Consider the following 23,451-nt stretch of genomic DNA (forward strand, 5'->3'; position numbering starts at 1 on the left):
ATCCTTGTTCATCCATTATTTACTGAAATGGTGGTAACCGTGCTAGAGGAGGATTACACACAGATTGATCACGCTGATAGCAGGGAGTTGCAAATAGACTTGTACGGAGATATTTGCGGAGCACTGAATACATAAAAGACGTTGTGCTAGGCCTGAAGGGTGACACCACATCACAGTGTCTGCCGTCGAAGAACATCCAATGTAATCTGAGAGGTAGCCAGGTGTGTAAATAGTTATAGTACCAGCAACATCCATACATGTTGTGAGAGTAATATCTAGGAGGAGATCACGTGAGCTGTGATCATGAGGAACTGGAATGGTTGGTTTTACATGGAAAGTTGGGATTTCAGCTGCCTTCCAGATCTTTTGCACTGGTGTAGTCCCTCCCGTGAGGCTGTCAGAAAGGAACATCCACCATATAATAGTGAGGGGCAACGAACAAGTTCAAAAGAACCAGAACCTTTCTTTTCTAAAGCCTGCATTTAAAAACTATTTTCATTGGGTATAGAATTTTATCTTTACAGTTTTCCCCCAGTTCTTTAAAAATCCTGATCCACTCACTAGTTTGCACTATGAATAAGGATAAGTCTCCAGTGATTCTTTGTTCTTCTGTATGTAATGTCATTTTTTTCTTCTGGGTGCTTTTAAGATTTTTATCACTGGTTTTAAACATTTTGAATATGATGTGCTTTGGTGTAGTTTTCATTGTGCTCCTTAAGCTTGGGATTTGTGAGCTTCTTGGCTCTCTCTGGGTTTATACTTTTAATTAAATCTGGGAAATTTTGGGCTCATATTTCTTTCCTTTTTTTTTTCTCTTTCTGTTCCCACCCCACCCCCCAATCTTCCAGAGACTCCTATTATATATATATATATATATATATATATATATATATTTTTTTTTTTTTTTTTTTTTGGACAGAGAGAAATCACAACTAGGCAGAGAGGCAGGCAGAGAGAGAGGAGGAAGCAGGCTCCCTGCGGAGCAGAGAGCCCGATGCGGGGCTCCATCCCAGGACCCTGGGATCATGACCTGAGCCAAAGGCAGAGGCTTTAACCCACTGAGCCACTCAGGCGCCCCTATATATATATATTAAGTAACTTGAAGCTCTATAGCTCAGTGATGCTCTGTTCATTTTCCTGTCTTTTTTCGCTGTGTCTCACTTGGATAGTTTCTATGGGTATAGCTTTGAGTCTATTAAAATGTCCCTTTCTGCAGTGCCTCCTCTCCTGTTAATGCTGTCCCATGTAATTTTCATCCCAGGCATTGTAATTCCCATCTCTGGAAGTCCAGTTTGAGTCTGTTTCATATCTTCTGTGCCTTTATTTAGCATGTTCAATCTACTCTCTAATTTCTTAAACCTGTGGAGTATAATTACAGCTGTCTTCATGTCTTTGTCTATTAGTTCTATTATCTGTGTTATTTCTGGGTCAGTTTGATTGATTTTTCTCCTCATTATGGTTCCTGTTTTCTTGCTTCTTTGCGTGCCTGGTTTTTTTGATTGAACGTTGGACGTTGTGAATTTTATCTTCTCGAGTGCTAGATATTTTTATATTCCTATAAATATCTTGAACTTTGATCTGGGACATAGTTGGGTTCCTTGGCAGTGGATTGGTCCTTTCTGTTCTTGGTTGGGTTCGTTTGTTCTTTCTTTCTTTCTTTCTTTCTTTCTTTCTTTCTTTCTTTCTTCTCTTTCTAAGCTTTTAAGGCAAATCCAGAATAGCATTTAGATGAGCGTTAATTTTTCTTTCCATATGACCTTTTCTTTCCACCTGAGGTTTGGTCTGTTGTTAGATCTGATTTCATTTTTCTCTTTTACTTTCAGTAGTATAAGAATGTTAAAGACTGGAGTATAAAAAGTTAGTTGCATTCGTCATAGACAGATGGGTTTTTTTCAGCCATTATTTACTGAAATGGGGGTAATCATGCTAGAAGGAGGATTACACACAGATCGATAACGCTGATAGCAGGGGGTTGCAAATAGACTTGTACGGAGATAGGAGATATTCACGGAGCCCTGAATGTATATGAGACCTTGTGCTAGGCCTGATGGGTGACACCGCATCACAGTGCCTGCTGTCAAAGAACACTCAGTACAATCTGAGTTATTGGGAAGGGAAGGGAGGAAGAGTTAAAGGTAGCAGAAGACCCCAATTGTAGTTCATAAATCTGGCCTACATTTCCAGAGGCACTCTTTGGATGATAAATGAGGTCAGCTATCCTTTGAGTTGTTCAGGTGAAGCTGGGTGTCACTAGTGGTATCTAATGACCCTCCTCTTTCTGTGACTGGGTGACAGGAAAATGTGAGTAATGCCGGTGTGCGCTGACTGGGTGTGGTGTATAGAGCTTAGTCTGAACAGTGAAAGTTGCAGATCCTGATTGGCTCAAGACCAACTACGTTGTGGCCTTATCAAGATTGCCAGGACTCCTGTGATAGAATTTGTCTTTTATCCTAGTCCATTGTGATGACCAGAGCCTTCCTTGGAAAGATAGTCTGTGTTTAAACGACTGTGAGCCCATGTGGTCTCTCTGGTGCCTGTGGTACCTCTGGGTATTCCTACTCCTCAAGGAGCTCATTGATGAAATTTCAGACACTATATCCTCACTCAAGAGAACAGGCGGTCTTGCTCTGCATGGAGTATCTTACAAGACCCATTGCTGTGTCAGTTTTTAAGCTGCTGGTTCCAGATGTCTCTAGCAGCCCTACTTTTTCTCAGATGCTTAGCCAGCTTACATGTATGAATGGCCTTTCTGTCCTGCAGAGGCTGTGAGAAGCTCTGCCTGAATGTCTGAGAGTTAACCGGCATTTAGCAAGCAAGCCTTCTGTGAGGCACTGATTGTACCGTTTTCAGAGATCGTACAAGAGCTTCTGCTGATCTCAAAGGTACTCACCGTCCAGGGGGCAAATAGCGTAGGTGAATTCAGAAACCCGTTCAGGAGGACCATGAACAAAAATGAGAAGATGAGCAGAGCAGTTAGTGTTCTGAGTCATATTTCTTCAGACTTCTCTGTTGGGGTAGTGGCTCGAGTGACCAAGTGGCTGGCATCCCACCATTTATAGACATGTTCTATTTTGAGACTGAGTTTGTGGTTTGGGAAGGATGTATAATCATTTTCAACAGACGCTTATTGAGGGTGTTAAGTATCATGTCAGGCACAGGGAATACCAAGAAGTATAGTTACAGCCTCTGCTTCTAAGGAACCGTTCATCCTTGGAAAGGCAGGGCTCGCTTATCGTTAAAGAACTTAGTAAAATGTAAGAAGTCTTTGTAAGTGAAAAGCATAATTGTCAACATTTAGCAGAAGTATATACTAAACTGTTAACTACTCAGGGGAGTGGGGCTTGAGGTGGTGGAGCACAAGGTGGGGAAGAGGAAAGCTCTTCACTTTTTATTATGCATTTGACCTGTGGACAACATGAGTTTGAAGGGCACGGATCCACTTACATGTGGTTTGTTGGTGTTTGATAAATACAGTGCAGTTCTGTAAATTATTCTCTCTTTATGATTTTCTTTATAACATTTTATTTTCTCTCGCTTTCTTGCAAGAATACAGCATATAGTAGATACAATATAAAAAAATATGTGTTAATCTTCTGTTGGAGATATTGGTAAGGTTTCCAGTCAGCAATAGCTTATTAGTAGTTAAGTGTTGAGGGACTCAAAAATTATATATGGCTCTTGACCATGCTGGGGGTCGGCATCCCCTTCTCCCACATTGCTCAAGGATCGACTATATACATTTGTGCGTGGTTGGAAATTTTTACCAAGTGCCAGTGTATTGCCTTTTTTGAATTCTTTATCAGTTAAAAAAAATGATGTGAGGGTGCGGGGGGGGGGTACCTGGGTGGTGGGCAGTAAGGAGGGCATGTGATGTGATGAGTACCGGGTGTTATACGCAACTAATGAATCATTGAGCACTACACCAAAATCTAATGAGGTACTGTATGTTAGATAATTGAATTTAAATTAAAAAAAATAACAAAAATTTAATTTTTTAAATGATACACTAGAAGATTATACCCATAGTGTTAGCCTTGAATATCTGTGTGATAGGATTATAAATAATTTATATTTTCTTTATTATACCTCCCTATTATTGCCCATTTCTATAATGGATATGTATTATTTGACAAATAGAAAAAGTATTTGAAAACCAAAACCCTAAAGGATCCGTGATGATTATTATAACTACATTCCAACATGATTCTGGTATCTTGGTTATAATATACCAGCTTTCCCTTTTCTTTTTCCTAACTCTTTTTTTTTTTTTTTAAGATTTTATTTATTTATTTGACAGAGAGAGATCACAAGTAGGCAGAGAGAGAAGGAAGCAGACTCCCACCAAGCAGAGAGCCCAATGCGGGGCTCGATTCCAGGACCCTGGGATCATGACCTGAGCCAAAGGCAGAGGCTTTAACTCACTGAGCCACCAGGCGCCCCTCTTTTTCCTAACTCTTACCACAACTGCCAAGACTTCTTCTATCTTAATTCATCATCATCACCACTATTTATTTATTTATTTTTAAAGATTTATTTTATTTATTATTTTAGAGAGAGAGTAGAAGGAGGGGTAGAGAGAGACTCTCAAGCGAACTCCACACTGAGCACAGAGCCTGACACGGGGGTCGATCTCACAATCCTGAGTTCATGACCTGAGCTGAAGTCAAGAGTCACACACTTATTGGTCTGAGCCACTCAGGTGTCCCCATCTTCACTATTTAAAGGTGAAACAGGGCATTGGCTCTTGCTTCTGTCCCTTGCCATTTTGAGTGAGTGAGTTAGCCTCGGAGCAAAAGGAATCTATTAACTGCTCAACTATACTGTGAAGGCTGCCTAGAAGAATTCAAATTATGCCGATTGGGTTACAATTATATCTGTCAATGTGGGCTGTGATCTCTTGTTTTAAAGCATCCTAAGAATACTTTCTATATCTTTATATTTAGTCCTGTTGGAGAAAGCAATTCGATTATTCCATCTCCCCATCTGGTGCAGTAAGAAAACTCATCTGCTTGGCTTACTTTATATGAGAGAGAATTAAAATGTCCAAGTTAAAAAAAAAATGTCCAAGTTATTTGTAATTTGGGTTAAGTAGTTCAATCCCAGCTTTCCTACATTTTTCTGGGAATTCATACTCCCTTATAATTATCAGCTTAATTACTTTGGAAGTAATAGTGTTCTGAATTATTTAAGGAAGCCAGAGATCGAAAGACAGATGTCATTTCTAAATGAATTTTTTTTTTCCCTTATAGCATGTGTTTGATGATCTCAGTGTCTCAGTATCCTTGTCCTGGGTTGGCGATGGCACTGGGGTAAGTAGTATTTTGAGTCTGTTAACTCAGTGTAGCAAGAAGAAGACGGGGGTTTTAGGAGTTTAAACACTGAATGTTGTTACTTTTTGAAATGGTCTCCAACCTCCGTTGCAGGCATGTTTGCTGTACAGATTTTTAGGAAGCTGTGATTGGTTTGGTTTTGCTTTAGAACTGGGAACATCTAGTGACTGCCTTCCGTAGTAGGAGGACAGACACCTTTTTAGTTTTTGATGGCTGCTTGGCATCAAGATGAGCAAGAAGAAGAAAGAGGAAGGAGAGTGTCATGTGCTCGGACGGAGCCTTAGAATACTTGGGAAAACCTCTGTGTAGCAGCAGAAAACTGCACGTTGCACATCTTGGCATTTTTCCTCCAAACTGTATTGTTCCGTGTCCTTTCCCACAGTTAGTGTTGAAGGACTGTGGCGCCCATGGGCTCGCTGTTGTTCAGCTCCTTCTGTTGACTCTTCCCCTACCACGGAGGAGCCCGTGCCAGGACTGGCATCATGGAAGCAGAGTCCTTCAGCTCCTCATCCCCATATAGACGGTCCCCCAGCAGGAGGCTGTGCTGAGGGTGGCGGCAGGGCTTGAGTCAGGGTGTGGCATTGCCTGGCTCTGTGTCCTTCTGTCTGAACAAGGGCAGGGGCCACCGCTCATACCCTCTGGTATTCTGGTAATGTGTATATCATAGCACTGAGGCCCATGACAGTGGCATCAGGAATCAAAAGAAATAGAATTTTGATGTTGAAAAGCAAGTTATACATTTCTTATTTATTTATTTTTAAAGGTTTTATTTATTTGACAGATAGAGATCACAAGTAGGCAGAGAGGCAGGCAGAGAGAGAGAAGTAAGCAGGCTCCCCGCTGAGCAGAGAGCCCAATGTGGGGCTCGATCCCAGGACCCCGGAATCACGACCCGAGCTGAAGGCAAAGGCTTTAACCCATTGAGCCACCCAGGCACCCCCATTTCTTATTTTAATTAATTTTTAACCATGTCTCAGTTCATTCTAAAATTTGAGTAGTGTACCAGTTTCCGTGATTTAACCATTTATCTAAGATGGCTGGTATCTCTAAGATTTCTTGTTATGTGGCTATTTGAGACTCCATAGCCTCTTGTACTAATCTACTATGAGAGTCTTTTCCTCATGAATATTTGTTTCTAGAAAAATACTTATTTGAAAAATTAATTTCACAGAGAACTAACAGCAAGGAGAGGAAGAAACGGACAAATATATATGATATAGTGACCTCTCTAAGAATACCCATACTATTCTAGCCTCTGTGAGCAGAAAGAGAGATGATCTTTGCCTGAGAATATCTTACAATAATAGAGATTCACCCTTCTTTATCATATAGTGTGTGGTTGATTATCTCTGCCTCGCTACTTGAAGTGTATGTGATGGGACCATTTGAACAAAATGAGTTGAGATCTTGAGTCATTGTGAGTCCTAGGAAGTGGTCCTTCTGGGTTTTCTGATATTACAGTAAAAGCTACCACAGGGCAGGACTCCTGGCAATCTATTACTTGTTGATTTAATCCCATCACATGCCAGCATGTAATTGGATGATCTTTCTTATTGACTGCATGCTTTTGTCTCTTCCCAGATCATTCTGGTCTTGACTACCTTCCATGTACCACTGGTAATTATGACTTTTGGACAGTCCAAGCTATATCGAAGGTGAGATGCATAATGTGTGGCTGGGGCATTGGCTGAGTAACACATTGTGAATATAAGTTCCCTATGATATAGACATGATGGAGTTTAAAGAATTTTCTAGCTATCTTAAGTTCTCATCAAACTCTCATACTTAGCATACTGCATATCTGCTCAGCAACCTGACGAAGTATGAGAAGGGATCTGGTTCCAAGGAGATTAGGCAGGCTGACTTCACTGAGTGGCAAAACAGTAAAGGAAGACAAAGGAAAAGTTCATAGCAGTCTGTATCTCTTCATTTAAATGGGTATTTATTTGTGAGAAGGTAGCATAGAGTTTAACCATCTTTCCATTTATTGTGAGTTTTTTTATATCTCTGAAATAACACAAAGTGGTTTTTATATCCTTGAAAGAGTCCTTACTATACCTTTTAGGTGAATGTGATTTATCTTACAATAAAATGGATATGTATTTTGAGCCCTAAACAGATTGTTTCCAGATCAGGAGGGAGTTCTGACCTAACCCACATGTGTCACAGTATTCAAGTTGGTAATGATGGGGACAGTATGTGTTCAGGAACCATAATCTATACTGTGACGTTCACAAAGTTTTAGAGTTGTCTTCTCAAAGGTACAGCTTGGTTAAATAGTAGGTTCTTTCCCTTAATTATAAGACTCAAGACCAACTTAATCTCAGAAATTGCTGATTGTCTTCTCTGTCATTTGTGTCTATCCCATTTTCCCCCCAAGGGACTTTAAAGAAAGATGGATGACACCCCAGCAGATGACATAGAAACGCCTCCCAGGGCCAAGGGATCTCCCAAGAGACATTGTACTCTCAGGGTTCCTTCTTTGAGTGTTGGTCTTGGTCCAGGAGGGGGTGAACCCATGTCGAAGCTCTGAGATGATGGATCAACCCAACCTTCCTTCCCTAGTAGGCGTGATCACTGGCGGCGGCTGCTGAGCCTGGAGCCAGTGCTCTCTGCCCTTCAGCACAGTGCTGTTGGCTTAAAAATTGACCAAGAAGGAATTGCCATCTTGAAATCCATGAAAGCACGGTTCTTGACTAACTCGGGGTTCTCCGCCAACTAGCCAAACAACTGACTCATAGCAGGCAAGCAGTACATACTAATTGAGTGAATGAATACCTTTGCCTCTGTATAATTTTCAGGCTTAATAGTATTTTTCATTTGTTTGATAAAGATTGACAATGCATTGTAGAATCCCAGTGCTGGAAAGGGCTATGATTTATAGGTGATTTTGTTTATTCAGATGGAACAGTAGTTGAAGCATTTCGGACAGATGAAAGGTATCCTGTTTGGGGAGGGAAAAATTTTTTTTAGGTTTGTTACTTCAGAAACTCTTCCCAGTATTTAAAAAAACCTGGCTCTCATAAAATCTTTCCTTATAGAAAACGACCATGTTATTAAACATTTGGAAGTTTTAAAAGAAAGAAAAAATTCATCCTAAAAAGTAAAGTGTGATCTTAATTTTCTTACACTTTATTATCTTGATTTTTCCCTTTCATATTATTCATATGACTACATAGTCTTAGGAAACAGCGTGGTCCAGGGTAAAATTGCCAGATTGTGTTGGCAGACAGGCCTGGGACTGAATCTCAGCTCTGTCATTTGTAAGCAGAATGAACTCGAACAAGTCATTTAACCTCCCTAAGTTTTTTGTCATCTGTAAAAGAAAGGTGGTAATAATAGCCAGCGCAGAGCCTCTGCACGTTGTGCTTTGCAGTGGCTGGTGTGGAATAAGAACAGAGTGGGGTTAGCCGCTGTCGTGCCAACAGCCAGGGATGGCTTGTAGCCAGCCTGTGCTGGCACTGCCCTACCAGTTATTATAATGAATCTGAGAGCCTTTGGTGCCAGCTGGTAAAGAGTGATTGCCTGCCCCCAGGTGCTTCCGTGGCTTCTACAACGCTCACATACCCTTGCCCCTGCCAGCATGCAAGTATTACTAACCCCTAATATTAACCTATGTCCATTCCACTTGGTGAGTGCTCATACCGTGGCATTTTTCATATCCTCTCTGCTAATAATTCACCATTTTTGTTAGATCGACAGAACTTATTTAATCACTATCATCATGGACACAGATTGTAGCTGATGTTTTCAGTATTACTAATGCTGCTGTGGTAAATACCACACATTTACATTAAAAAAGATGCTGCTTTCCAGTTCATTTTTAGTAGCAAATGAAAACTTCCTCTCCAGTGGATCCCTACCTGTTGTGAAAGCTGTTTACTAAACTCTTCCCTCACCGGGTTAAACTATCTTCTATACCTCTTGAGTTGGCCACTTTTTTGCTTGCCTTCTGAATTCACTGCTCTTGAAGTGTGTGGCTAGAACTGGACCTGACAGGTTCCTGAGTCATACCTAGGGGGCATGAAATGTGTTTTCATGACTCTTTTTCCCATCCTTTTACTTTTCAATTCTCTGCTTACTTAAAGACAGCCCAAAAAAGAAAAAAACAAACAAACAAACAAAAGCAGTATCACTAAGTGTTACTGTTAAAATACCAGGCAACATCTGACTCAGCCCTTCCCATCCTATATTTGCCTAATCTTGTGAGAAACCCCTAACACACACTTGACTAGAGAGCGACCCTGCTTGTTTCTCCAGTAGTCTCCTGTGACTGAGCTTCTGCTGCTTCCTGTTGCACAGCAGGGTTCTTGTTTGGGTGTTTTTTTGTTTTTGCCAAGGTCATTTTGAATATTAATTCTTTCCTCCCTGCTGTGAAGTGAGACCTTTTCCAGAGTTTAGGTGGAAACTGTAAATAGGCCTCGTTCCTTCTCCCACTGGCCTGGCCCTAGGAAGGGACTCCTGTTGTCCTGTTGTCCCTTTTTTGGGCAGGCCAGCTGAGGGGCACGTGTTGCTCAGAGGGGAGGGGGCAGGTTGATTAAGAGGAGTCCTAAACAGGCCACGGTTGCCCAACAGAAAAAACAAAAGCCTATTGAATTCATTCCGAAGTCCTTCTGTTTTTCACATCTCTCACGATCATATTATTTACCAGATTAGCTTCCTATACTAAATCTTATGTGGTCAAAGTTCATTTGGGAATCAAACAGACAGAACTTGATCACGTGCCAGCTGCTCTGAGTCTTACCGCCCAGAGGCTCACAGGATAGAAGGAAGTTGTGCCTGTTAACCTATGCCGTGTTAGAGGGAAATATACTTTGATCTTCAGGTTATAAAAAAGAATTGTGGGAAGATGAGGGAAATAATAAATAACCTCACTAGGCATTGCTGATTAGGTAAAATTGATTAATATATTAATATCTTCAATTTAAAGGAGTTATATTTGAATAGCTTAAATTTTGATCCCCTGGTAAGGAATAATTTACACAATAGATTGTAAAGTACACATGCCTCTTTCAAATGTGAAACTGAAAAGGAAATAAACTATACCTGTGATTAAGATGATAATTTGATGTTTGGCAACTGAAAGATGTTTTGTACACTTTTGTTTGTGGGCCTCTTGAGTCTAACTTTTCACTGTAAGATCAACTTAATGAAACACATGTTAGCATTACTCTACATCAAAATTCTGTACACACTCACCACGAAACTGCTGCTGTTTTGGGGCACCTGGGTGGCACAGTTGGTTAAGTGTCCAACTTTTGATTTTGGCACAGGTCCTGATCTCAGGGTTGTGAGGTGGAGCCCGACCTCGGGCTCCAGCCCCGTCTTAGGCTCCGCCATCTGCTTGAGATTTTCTCTCTCTCCCGCTGCCCCTACCCCCAATAAATAAATAGACCTTAAAAAAATAAAACTTCTGCTATTTTATTTGTGATTTTATTTACTATGAGAGTTGTTCAATCTTTGGAAATGAGTAAGGGCATCTTGAGATAAGTAAATTTCACTTTAAATTTTATTACATAGTCAATGTAAATTTTTAAGGGTCTTACCTGAGGTAAAAAAAAAAAGAAAAAGAAAAAGGTTAATGCGAAGATATCAACAGATATTAAAGCAAAGTGCACTAAACTGGCTTCTCCAGGACATCTTGTATGACAGCCTTTTTAATGATATGCTTGGTCCAGTTTTCACTACAGTAGATTATTAATAATGACTGCATATTTAGTTAAAATTTTAACTTAAATTTCATTACAAAACATATTTTATTGCTTTTTTTTCTTAAAGAAGTTTATTAAAATGTATGATGACTTTTTACTACAGCTTCACTCTTATGAACTTAGAGCATATAAAAATCATGAAACTAGGTGGTTTTCATCATTTAGGAGATATTCCCATGAAAATACATGTTACAATTGCCTTGTCAACCAAAGCCAAATAGGGACACCGGATACTACTCATGTTCCTTCTGATTACTCACAATATCTTACCTCCTTTATTTTCCCACTTGTATTTTCAGAATTTCTACAGAAAACATGCATCCTTTTTTCAGTAAGCATAAAACAATAAAATATTAAAAAGACATAAGGTAGCATTAGACAGTTGGGGGTAAAAAAAAAAAAGAGAGAGACTGAAGTATTGGGAGTTCAACTTAATGTGAATTCAAATTCTGCCCATTTTACTGGCTGGTCTGTGATTTCAGGTCTGCTGTTTTGTTGCCACATTTTAATAAGCTATATTCTCCCTGTTAATCTTTTAACTGGAAGTCTCAGTACCACTGGTTGTCATTTTTCTATAGAGTTCCCATGTATCCTGAATTGGGAGGTACAAAACCATTGCTCCCAGAGGAAAGAAAGATTTTAGCTCCCACAAACCTCTGCTCACACCATTCATTTTTTTTTTTTTAAGATTTTATTTATTTATTTGACAGACAGAGATCACAAGTAAGCAGAGAGGCAGGCAGAGAGAGGGGGAAGCAGGCTCCCTGCTGAGCAGATGCAGGGCTTGATCCCAGAACCCTGACTGAGATCACGACCTGATCCGAAGGCAGTGGCTTAACTCACTGAGCCAACCCAGGTGCCCCATCACACTGTTCATTTTTTGTTCATTGATCAGTACACGATCTTGTTTTATGTGCATTTCTGTTGAAAGAAGACACCTTTTTAATGTGTATTGTTGATTCATTAACGTTGAGCTTGTTACCAACTCATGCCGAGAAGATGCTTTTCTAACTCATGTATTTTCTCCATAAGGCACATCAAAACCTTCTCGTGCTGAGGAACACTAACTAGCCCTCGAACACTGTGCTTGGGTGCTGTTTGAAACAGCAGAATCACCAAGAAAAAGCACAGAAGTGCAAAATGCATGGCACTACTTATTGACAGTGTAAGAGCTGACACAAGAAGGCCAAGTGTCCCCTTCTCGGACCCCAGCTGGGAATGTGCATGCTGGGTTACTCACTCTGTGTTCCTCACTCTGCGCATGCCTGCTAATGACTGCAAAAGTGCCAGGAGCAAGCGTCACAAATACATTTGAGTGTGCAGTCAAATTTGTAAATAGAAACCTAGTAACAGTAAGGATCTACTGTGTAAGCTTCTGATAAGTGAAAACTAGAAAACAGTAGGTTGTTCCTTTTTTTTTTAAGTTTGTTGTCATCCTTGTTGCTTTTATGTTGCAATTTATAGCGACTTAATCACGGCAAAAATAAACTAAAGAAACAGAAATGTTTAGGCCTGAAAGCCAACAAAACAGGCATATCTATGCTTGTATGTGTTTGTTTGTTTGCTTGTTTGTGTGTTTTAAGAGAGAGAGAGTGCACGCGTATGTGCACACACACACGTGTTGTGCACATGTGAGGTAGGGGGGTGGGGGATGGAGGAGAATCTTAGGCAGGCTTCATGCTCAGGGTGGATCATGACCTGAGCTGAATTAAGAGTCATATGCTTAAGCGAGTGAGCCACCCAGGCACCCCAAATGCTTGTTTGATGGTCAAGAAAAATAAAATGTAAGATTATCTGAGATACTGTAGAATTCTCATACTGTTACTTTTCATTAAAGGTCTGTAGTTCAGATACCTGGTGTTAAAAGTTCCAATAGATTATAAATGAAACGTCCTCAAAAACAAGGATGTAATTTTTGAGTATTGACATTTGGGTTGAGTGTCAATATGAGTCTTATGGAAAAAAACCCTTTGAGTGCTTCATTCTACTAGGAATTTTGATGTCCTGTCTTACTCGAAGTCCAATATGATGATTACTTCTTTTTTTTTTCATTTATTTTAATAATATCTAGATCTTTCTTGTTCTTTGAAGGTATTGGGTTCTATTCTGAAAATATTTGTATTTTAACACTTTTCTTCAGCTGCAAGTATGTGCATGTTCTTACGCATGTTTACAGCACAGATATATGCGTAAGTGATCATTTATTTTTGGCGACCAGAAATTGGTTATTTTCTATTCAAAAGACTTGTTTCTAAAGCAGATGGTTTCACAGGATTTACTTATCATTTGACTGCTGTTTATGACACTATTAATTATCCTATGGATTTTGAAAAGTAGATTTATTTTTCAAGATGTTGCTTTGGTTTCCTCTTCATGATGTATGTTGTGTGCTGATAGAAAATAAAGCTACTTTATTATTTTTTAAAAATATTTTATTTATTTGACGGAGAGAAATCACAACTAGGCAGAGAGGCAGGCAGAGAGAGAGGAGGAAGCAGGCTCCCTGCGGAGCAGAGCCTGATGTGGGGCTCTATCCCAGGACCCTGGGATCATGACCTGAGCCGAAGGCAGAGGCTTTAACCCACTGAGCCACCCAGGCGCCCCTACTTTATTATTTTTTAAGATTTTATTTATTTATCTTAGCGAGAGAGCACCCAAGCAGCGGCAGGAGCAAAGGGAGAGGGATAAGGAGGGGGAAGGAATCTCAAGCAGGTGCAGAGCATGGAGCCTGATGCAGGGCTCAATCCCAAGACCATGACCTGAACTGAAACCAGAAGCTGGACTCGTAACCAGCTGAGCCACCCAGATGCCCCCAAATAAAGCTACTTTACTTTTTTAATTTTTAAATCATTTTTTAAAGATTTTATTTATTTATTTGACAGAGAGCACACAAGTAGGCAGAGAGGCAGGCAAAGTGAGAAGGAGAAGCAGGCTCTCTGCTGAGCAGGGAGCCCAATATGGGGCTCAATCCCAGGACCCTGGGATCATGAGCCAAGCGGAAGGCTGCACCTTAACCAACTGAGCCACCCAGGAAATCCCAGTAAAGCTACTTTAAAATAAAGTGTTATATTAAAATATATTCCTTGGCCTTGCATGGCCTCAACAGAACCCTGCATAAATCCTAGCCGGTCGATGCTAGTCCATTGTGCTCCAGTTGTTTTTTCCAGTGGCTCAAGTAGTGTAGTGTAGTCGCAGATGATTTTTTGTTTTGCTCATGTTGCTTTCTTTTTCTGAAGGGCAGGGTTGTGTTTGTTGTGCCAAGTTCTTAAAAAGCAAGCAGGCTTGCCAACAGGTTTGTGGAGGTTCCCTGGGGATGTCATGAAGGAGGGGAGATTCGTAAGCTGGTGATAAGCCGCTACAAACCCCTTTAGAGGGTTGTCTGAGCGACTAAGGATCTGTACCTTGTGGAGCGAGGAATTGTTTACGCACAATCCCTTTGACCTGCTATCCCGAAGATAAGAACACTTTTTGTGCTCCAAAGCCAAGGGTACGGTACTAAAGAATCAGTTGGGTGGTGCATAATCCCTGTTTTGTTGAGGTAGAGTCTTTCAAGCAACCTGAAGTTAGGTGTGGTTTGCTTTAGCTTGTAGTCAGGGACCTCCGGCGAACACTCGGAGACACTGCCTTCCTGTCTGGCTCAACTTCCTCTTAGCCTGTCTTTACTGTGGGGACACCAGCTCTGGCAAGATCGTGGAAGTCTACAGTTTGTAAGAGACTTTTATTTACAAATAAAATAATTCAAAGTTGCCTCTAGTATGGGGCTGAGAGTTAAGAGAATTGCATTGTAGTTTCAATTTTGCCCTTAATTAACTTCTGACAAATTGCCTCCTCGGGAACCTCCTCAGCTGTGAGATGAGGGAGTTGGACAAGATGTTCTTCTCAGTCCCTTGCATCTCTTGCGTTCTGTGTTCCACGGTTCTGTGATTCTTTATTTGTGGAGGCTTCTACCTGAACTGTACCATTTGTGAAGTCATATACCCTATCAGCGAAGAACACTGCATTTATCAGCGGGCAACTAACTGGCCACACACAGCCGTCTTCACTGATGAATGTCTAGATTTCCTGACTGCTGAGATGCCATGTTCTCTATCATGTTTTAGCAGACTGCACACCGTATGAAACCCAGCAGAGGTAGATAGCTACTGACTTTTTTGCTCTTAGTTTTCAAAATCGAGACACAAAGCTGAATACCTCTCAAAAATATTGTTGGAATGAACTTTTGGAAAAAGCTTTAACAACGCAAGAGATGAGATTAACTTTGTTTTCCCTAGCTGTTTTGTGCGAGGCACACTGTGGACACAGGTGCCGGTTCGGCAGCCTCTGGGAGTGGGGGGACCTCAGGACTCTTCCTGCTCCTTCATTTGCAACTTTATCGTTAGAGCTTTGCGTGACTAGATTAGTTTGAAGGCCTTTGGCTACATTTAACAGACATTCCAACCCAAACTAGCTTAAATAATAAGGGAATTAATGGTTCATAACTAAATACAGAAGGACGGGCTTCCATGTTATTTCAGTCCAGTGTCATGGGCTCTGCTTCTCTGGAATTCCAGAATTCCCTCAGCAGTTCACTTTTGTTGGCTTATTTTTCAAGTTGTGCTCTCATTGTGCCAAAATGTCTGTAGCAGTTTTTTGCTTTGTATTCACATATTACAGGGTTGGCGTTTCCCATCCTCTGGGTCACTGACACTTGGGGTCAGCTAATTTTTTCTTGTCGTGTAACTGTCCTGTGCATTGTAGGATGTGTGCCAGCACCCCTGGCCTTCACCCACTAGATGCCAGTAGCATCTCACCGCTGGGTTGTGATCATCATAAACGTCTCCTGACAAGCCAAATGTTTGCGGTTGTGGTGGGGGCTGGCGGGCAAGAATGCGCTGACTGAGAATTGCTCAGCAAAGGAAGACATCACTTTGTCGGGTGGCTGTCTTAAGGATAAAGAAACGTGTTTCCTCAAAGACCCCAAATTTCCCCCTTTTGTCTTACTGGTTCAACCTGGGTCACTCCCATTTCTGACCCCTCGCTGGTGAGGGGAAAGACTGTCCTTTAGACTAATCAGGCACACCACTGGAGCTAGAGATGAGATCCATCCCCCGAGGCAGGTGGTGAGTGCCTCCGCCAAGGCAGTGGGCAGGGATCATGCATGGAAGCCAGGCAGGACTCCTGGAAATGTCCTTGACCGCTGCATTCTAAATGTGTCTTGCTTTTCTTCCTCTCAGTGAGGACTATGGAAAGAACTTTAAGGATATTACAAATCTCATCAATAACACCTTCATTCGGACTGAGTTTGGCATGGCTATTGGTCCTGAGAATTCTGGAAAGGTGAGACTCATTCACACACATATGAAGCTGTGCTTGATGCCACACATAGGGTTGTCAGATAATGTTGGAATGGTCCAGTTGTATATAGCAATATATTTAGTTTGCTGTTAGTGCATTTTATTTTTTTTAAAGATTTTATTTATTTGACAGAGATATAACAAAAGAGGAAACACAAGCCAGAAGAGTGGGAGAGGGAGAAGCAAGTCTCCTGCCAAGCAGGGAGCCCAATGCAGGGCTCGATCCAGGACCCTGGGATCATGACCTGAGCCAAAGGCAGACACCTAATGACTGAGCCACCCAGGCACCCCATTAGTGCGTTTTAAAATTAAACATAATTTAGTGCTGTTCATCAAAGAATGGAATTCAGCACACAGGTTCTTTTTTTGGGTGGGGGTTCCTACCCAAGCTCTAGCCAAACTCTTTAAAATTATGTAGCGGCTGTTTGGCATCACAATGTATAATCCACAAAACAGCATTTTAGCTTTGGGCAACTAGCTAATCTCAAACTGAGCAAGCTAAATTCACAGTTATGATGCACTATTTCAATTTAGAATAATATTTGTTATAAGACTAATACTTGAGTATAGTATACCAATAATTTGTTTTTATAACTCTGTATTTTTGGAAATTTCTTAACAGATAGTTGGTGAAAATGGTGATAGAACTTCTGTGCTTTTATAGTATTATACTCTGAATCTGAACTTTTTTCTTCCTCATCAGGTGATTTTAACAGCAGAGGTGTCTGGAGGAAGTCACGGAGGAAGAATCTTCAGATCGTCAGATTTTGCAAAGAACTTTGTTCAGACCAATCTCCCTTTCCATCCTCTGACTCAGATGATGTATAGCCCTCAGAATTCTGATTATCTTTTAGCCCTCAGCACTGAAGTAAGTATAGTTGAGGAACTTTTGTTGCTTTTTTGCATTTTTATAAACTGAAAATATACTGTTTTAAAAGAACCCTATTGGAGATGACTTTATATTGGACTGCTTTCTAGTGATTTTTTAAGGCATGAATTTGTATTTTTTGCATTATTTTCCAGTTCGGTAAAGGGTATGATTTTCATGTACTATCTATTCCAGACAAGTATGATATCTAGCTGTCATTACACATTTTTTTTTAAAGATTTTATTATTTATTTATTTATTTGACAGAGAGAGATTGATCACAAGTAGACAGAGAGGCAGGCAGAGAGAGAGAGAGGGAAGTAGGCTCCCTGCTGAGCAAAGAGCCCGATGCGGGACTCGATCCCAGGACCCTGAGATCATGACCTGGGCCGAAGGCAGCGGCCTAACCCACTGAGCCACCCAGGCGCCCCCATTACACATTTTTTTAAGTGAGTAGATGCAGTGTGCTATCAGAGTAATGAACTAGAAAACAGTTTAATGTAATCATTCTTGTGCTTCAAGGGACAAGCATAAACTGTCAAAACTCCTGATGGTGTTATTCCTTTCCTATGGCCAAACCACATCTTCATAATTTTTTTTTGTTAGTTCCCAGTATATAAAGGATATTTATTTCTATCTTTGATACTCCTGTATTAAATATCCAGAGTTTTAAATCTCTGCATCCCCTACCATATTCCTATACTGTCCCCAGGAACCTGTGCCCCTCCCTGACCCTCCCACCTCTCTTCTGAAAGTTCTATGGGGAGTACCTTTCACTTTTCCTTTCCTGGAGGACCAGTCTCCTTTACCATCGACTTTAAGGGCCCAAAGCGGCTGAATTGCTAGACTGTGATAATCATAATTATACTTTTTGTTTACATGGGCTCTTTCTCATCTTATTTCTTAGAGTGTGGTCTCCTGACCTGCAATATCAGTTAGAAACCCCTGGGAGATTCTTTTAATATGCAGTTCTCTGGCCGTGGTCCAGACATAGTCCGCCAGTGACTTTTGTTTTTGAGGTGGCTAGTATTTTTAACAACCTTCCCAGCTGACTCTGCACACTAAAATTTGAGAGCCATTGCTGTGGGGACAGAAAGTGGGTCATCAATGTGGACAAGTCGGGCTGAGCAAAGGGGTAGCATGGGGAGGATGAAGAGCCGTCTGGGGTCTGGGCCTTCTGTGCAAATCTTTGAGCAGAGGGAAGGCTAGAAGACTCAAGAAGATCAAAGTTAAGTTTAGGCAAAGGAGGCTAGAGGAAGGAAATTGGCCTGCTGGGTAGGCTTCAGATCTTAAAGCAACAATTCCAGGAAGTCAGCCTCCAGCAGCTTGAGCTAGGCCCTTAAAGGGAGCACAGAGACCTCCAGAGGAATGGACAGAATCAGCAACCCCCCCCCCTTTTTTAAAGATTATTTATTTATTTGACAGGCAGAGATCACAAGTAGGCAGAGAGGCAGGCAGAGAGAGCAAGGTAGAAGCAGGCTCCCCGCTGAGCAGAGAGCCTGATGTGGGGCTCAATCCCAGGACCCTAGGATCACGACCCGAACTGAAGGCAGAGGCTTTAACCCACTGGAGCCACCCAGGCACCCCAGCAGCCCCCCTTTTGAATTCAACCCCATTGTCATTGCCAGTTGTCTTGAGATTATTGAAACACGCTGTCCTCAGGAAGAGGTAGCCACAGTCGTCTGCTTTTATATCTCAGTTTCTTCCAGTTAAGGGTAAGTTGGAGGTATAAATAATCAGGGTTGGGGTGCCTAGGTGGCACAGTCGGTTAAGCACCCAACTCTTGGTCTCGGCTCAGGTCATGATCTCAGGGCTCAGGGTTGTGTGATTGAGCCCTGTGTTAGGCTCTGCGCTGAGTGTGGAGTCTGCTTAAGATTCTCTCTCTTGAGGGCACCTGGGTGGCTCAGTGGGTTAAAGCCTCTGCCTTCGGCTCAGGTCATGATCCCAGGGTTCTGGGATTGAGCCCTGCTTCCGTCTCTCTGCTCAGCAGAGAGCCTGCTTCCCCCTGCCCCCCTCTCTCTCTGCCTCCTTGTAATCTCTGTCTGTCAAATAAATAAATAAAATCTTAAAAAAAAAAAAAAAAGATTCTCTCTCTTCCCCTTCCCCCCACTTGCTCTCTCTCTCAAATAAATAAATAAAATCTTAAAACAACAACAACAACAAAAACCCAGGGTTGAGAAGACAGACCAATGTGTACTAAGATATCTTTCCAAGTAGAATTTGGTAAATTAGAAGTGCTGGAAGGTGAAGGTTATCAGAGGAATAAAGAGTTACAGAAGGAAGAATGGTGGGTAAGAGTGGGGGAGCACTGTAGGTAAATTCTGCCTAGATGAGCCCCTTACAATTTCAGCTGTACCAGGACATCTCTGTCCCACCTCCACTGGGTCTGGGCCCAGTGGGCTTGTGTTGCCAATCTAACGGACATTGTCAGTCTTTATTTTACCCAGCCTTTGCTACGTTTAAAAATAAATGGCCAGGGGCGCCTGGGTGGCTCAGTGGGTTAAAGCCTCTGCCTTCGGCTCAGGTCATGATCCCAAGGTCCTGGGATCGAGCCCCGCATGGGGCTTTCTGCTCAGCAGGGAGCCTGCTTCCCTTCCTCTCTCTCTGGCTGCCTCTCTGCCTATCTGTGATCTCTGTCTGTCAAATAAACAAATTAAAAAAAAAAATTGCTGATCCTCTCATTAAAAATAAATAAATAAATAAATAAATGGCCAGTCTCTCCTTTTGGGAACTTGGCTTCCTTGGCTTCTTTCTTACCTTCTAACCATTCCTTCCTGGTCTCTTTCATAAACTCCTGTCAATCTACCCTCAAGTTGCTACTGCTCATTTCATTCTGAGCAATCTCCTCCCCTCTGACCATTGTAACTGCCCCTGTAATGTGTAAGATTCTTAAATCCATATTTCTGGCTTCCTCCTAGGACTTCAGATTTCTATCTTATTTCTCCCCTGTTACACACACACACACACACACACACACACACACCCACCCACCCATCCACCCCCCCCCCCCTACAGGAAAAAGCTACCAGTTCTACCGAATCTAGTTTCTAGATTCTTCCTGAGCCTATTCCTCACAGGTGTGGCTTAGGGCCTCAATAACTCTTTTTTTTTTTTTTTTTTTAACATTTTATTTGAGAGCAAGCGAGCATGAGCAGGGGGAACAGATGGCAGAGAAGTAGACTTCCTGCTGAACAGGGAGCCCGACACGGGGCTCAATCCCAAGACCCTGGGATCATGACCTGAACTGAAGTCAGACACTTAAGCAACTGAGCCCCTCAGGGGCCCTGGAACTTCACTGACTCTCAGTGAACTAATGGGGCACTACTTTTTTACTGTTTCTGGTCTGAAATCCATCTCTCCTGTTACCATGCAAGTATTATACCTTTACAAAAGGAAAACTGAGGGGTGCCTGGGTGGCTTAGTCAGTTAAGTGTCCGACTCATGATTTTTGGCTCAGGTTCTGTGATCTTGGGAATCTTGGGGTCGTGAGATCAAGCCCTGTGTCAGTCTCCATGCTAGGCATGGAGCCTGCCTAAGATTCTCTTTTTCCCTCTGCCCTTCCTCTACTCCCCACCCCCCCAACCCATCCCATATTCACGTGTGTGTGTGTGTACATACTCTTTCTCTCTCTCTCAAAAAAAAAAAGTAAAACCAAGGGCTCTCTGTGAGCTGGCCCTCACATCTCTCCCTAGCATGAGCCCCTTCTTTCCTCACCTTGGAATTTGTGTTCCATCAGTATCTGAAGGCTTTGAACTCGTTGCCTGCGCTGTGATTTTTTATCCCCTCTAGCCTTGGCTGGTACTACTGTGTATTTGTGCAATAACATCCCATCTCCCCATTTGCCTTCTTATGGTTACACTGCTCATTATTTAATACTAGTTCAGCTGTCTTCACAAACCGTCGCTCCCCTCCTTATTCTCACCCTGGACACGGTGTTTCCATAACTTACCACATTGTATCAAATTCTTATCCACACCCCTTGTTAAACCCTGAGCTCCTTAAGAACAGGGAATATATCTTATTTGTCTTTATGTCCCCAGTGCAACCTCGGGGACAGTGCCTGGCACACAGTAGGCACTCCATAAGCATTTGTTATTCTGAATTTCTAAAACCCTGAAGGGGCCCCCATCACCCAAGTGTGTATGGAGGGCAGGCTGCTTGATGGAACTTCAGTGTGTGTGTTTACCGTCCCAAATGATTAGATATGAATTATTAAAGGTCATATAAGCAGCTGCACAAGACAAAGCTGGAATTCTGATAAGTCATTTATAATCTTTCAGAATGGCCTGTGGGTGTCCAAGGATTTTGGGGGAAAATGGGAAGAAATCCACAAAGCAGTATGTTTGGCCAAATGGTGAGTAACAGAGACTCCATCTGTGCAGGGCCCTAACCCTATCCCGACAGTGCTGCCAGAAGTCACAGGACTAAGTACTGAGCACTGACTACGTGCCAAGTAGTCTTCAGGATGCTGTGCGGGGCATAAGGGGAGGGGCGTGACACAGATCTTGACCTGGAGGAACTTCTGATTCTGCTGGGAAAGAATCCTTAATCTCACAAGCATTAGGATATAAAGTGTAACAAGGGCACATGACTGAGTAGCTGCTGCTCGCAAAGGTTTGTTCTCCGTAAATGGTGACATCAGTCGGAATAGCATAACACACAGCTCTGACCTGGGGCTTACGTACTTCTCTGTGGCCAGATTTGTATTCCTTCACCTAGAGATCCATTCCGGCTGTGCGAAATGTAGCAAGGAGTCAGGAAGAAAGCCCGGAGAACCCCCAGAGCACTAGAGTCACCCTGTGCGTGCACCAAAAATCCTTCCCCTCTCTCGGTGGGACACTCCCCAGCACGCGCGTGCACGCGCGCACACACACGCACACACACACACACATACACACACATACACACACACCCCTCCCTGCTTAAGATGATGCAGCTGAGGAGCTCTTACTTGGGAATTGGGTCACCTTTGTTCAAAACTGGCTTAGTCAGTGGCTTAACCTCACTGGGCTCTAGTGTTTTCCTTTTGTGAAAGATGTACTGGGGGGAGTTTGGCAGATGGTGGAGCAAGAATTGAATTTAAGGGGCGCCTGGGTGGCTCAGTGGGTTAAAGCCTCTGCCTTTGGCTCGGGTCATGATCCCAGGGTCCTGGGTTCGAGCCCCACATCGGGCTTTCTGCTCAGCAGGGAGCCTGCTTCCTCCTCTCTCTCTGCCTGCCTCTCTGCCTGCTTGTGATCTCTGTCTGTCAAATAAATAAATAAAATCTTAAAAAAAAAAAAAGAATTTAAAACCTTCATACCACCAAAATTCTGATTCGGCTCCCACCCTTGTTTAGAGCCTTTTCTTTCTCTTTGACTAATTTCAGCAAATTTGTGCATCTCGTTTCCCTGTGGAGAGCAGATTGGTGCCCGAGGTCGGGGGTATGAGTGCTAGCAACCAGCATGGCCTCAAAGCTTGAGACGCTGCTGCTGAGAGCAGCACGGAGGCAGGAGAGCTGTAAAAGCAGCCCACCAGAGAGGCCGTGACAGGATGTGCTGCTTTAGTGCCGGTCAAGAGAGCCCACATAGCTCAGGAACTTCTAATGGGAACACTGTGTTACAGTGTCAGATGCTTGATGTTCATGAACATGACCCATAGTCCCAGGGAAGAATTTAATAGTTAATGTCCTCTACTTAGGGAGTCAGGGAGATATGTAATAGAGACATTGCCAAATACATCTACTGAAATTAAAATATTTAAAAAAAAATTGCTTCAAGTGGCTTTTTCCCAGAAACTGCTGATAAAATGAGGTCTGTGCTGCCCCGCTCTGGGACTCAGGCTACATCTGCATTCGGTCTGTGTATTTTCACAAATTGTGTTTGTGCCTTATATGGTCTTATCAGGAAGGAAGTAATTTTAAAGGAACTAAGTTAACAAGTTGCTTCACTCTCAGTGGACCTAAAGTATATAGGATGTGCTCAAGTAAGACTATCGTAAGTTTTGGTCATTAAAACTCACCATGATACATGTATATCAAATCATCACAGTGTGCACCTCCAATAGTATTTGGCAGATCTTAAAAAAAGCCAAAAGAAACAAACAGAAAACTCATCTTTAAAGCTAAACCTTTAGGGATTCCTGGCTAGCTTAGTTGGTAGAGCATGCAACTCTTGATCTCAGGGTCATGGGTTTGAGCCCCACGTTAGGTGTAGAGATTACTGAAAAATTTT

The 23,451-nt window shown here is 42.2% G+C and overlaps 1 protein-coding gene across 2 annotated transcripts in view; it reads left to right on the top strand.

The window, feature by feature from the left end:
- Positions 1-23,451, top strand: part of SORT1 (sortilin 1) — a 66,050-nt gene that overhangs the window by 15,671 nt on the left and 26,928 nt on the right. For both annotated transcript variants that reach the window (XM_046015165.1, XM_046015176.1), the window contains exons 2-6: positions 5,250-5,309; positions 6,912-6,985; positions 16,255-16,357; positions 17,078-17,242; positions 21,523-21,596. In XM_046015165.1, coding sequence (XP_045871121.1) covers positions 5,250-5,309; positions 6,912-6,985; positions 16,255-16,357; positions 17,078-17,242; positions 21,523-21,596 — 476 coding nt within the window. The remainder of the gene's footprint in view (positions 1-5,249; positions 5,310-6,911; positions 6,986-16,254; positions 16,358-17,077; positions 17,243-21,522; positions 21,597-23,451) is intronic.

This window comes from Meles meles, chromosome 1 (genome assembly GCF_922984935.1).
Source record: "Meles meles chromosome 1, mMelMel3.1 paternal haplotype, whole genome shotgun sequence".
NCBI lineage: Eukaryota > Metazoa > Chordata > Mammalia > Carnivora > Mustelidae > Meles > Meles meles.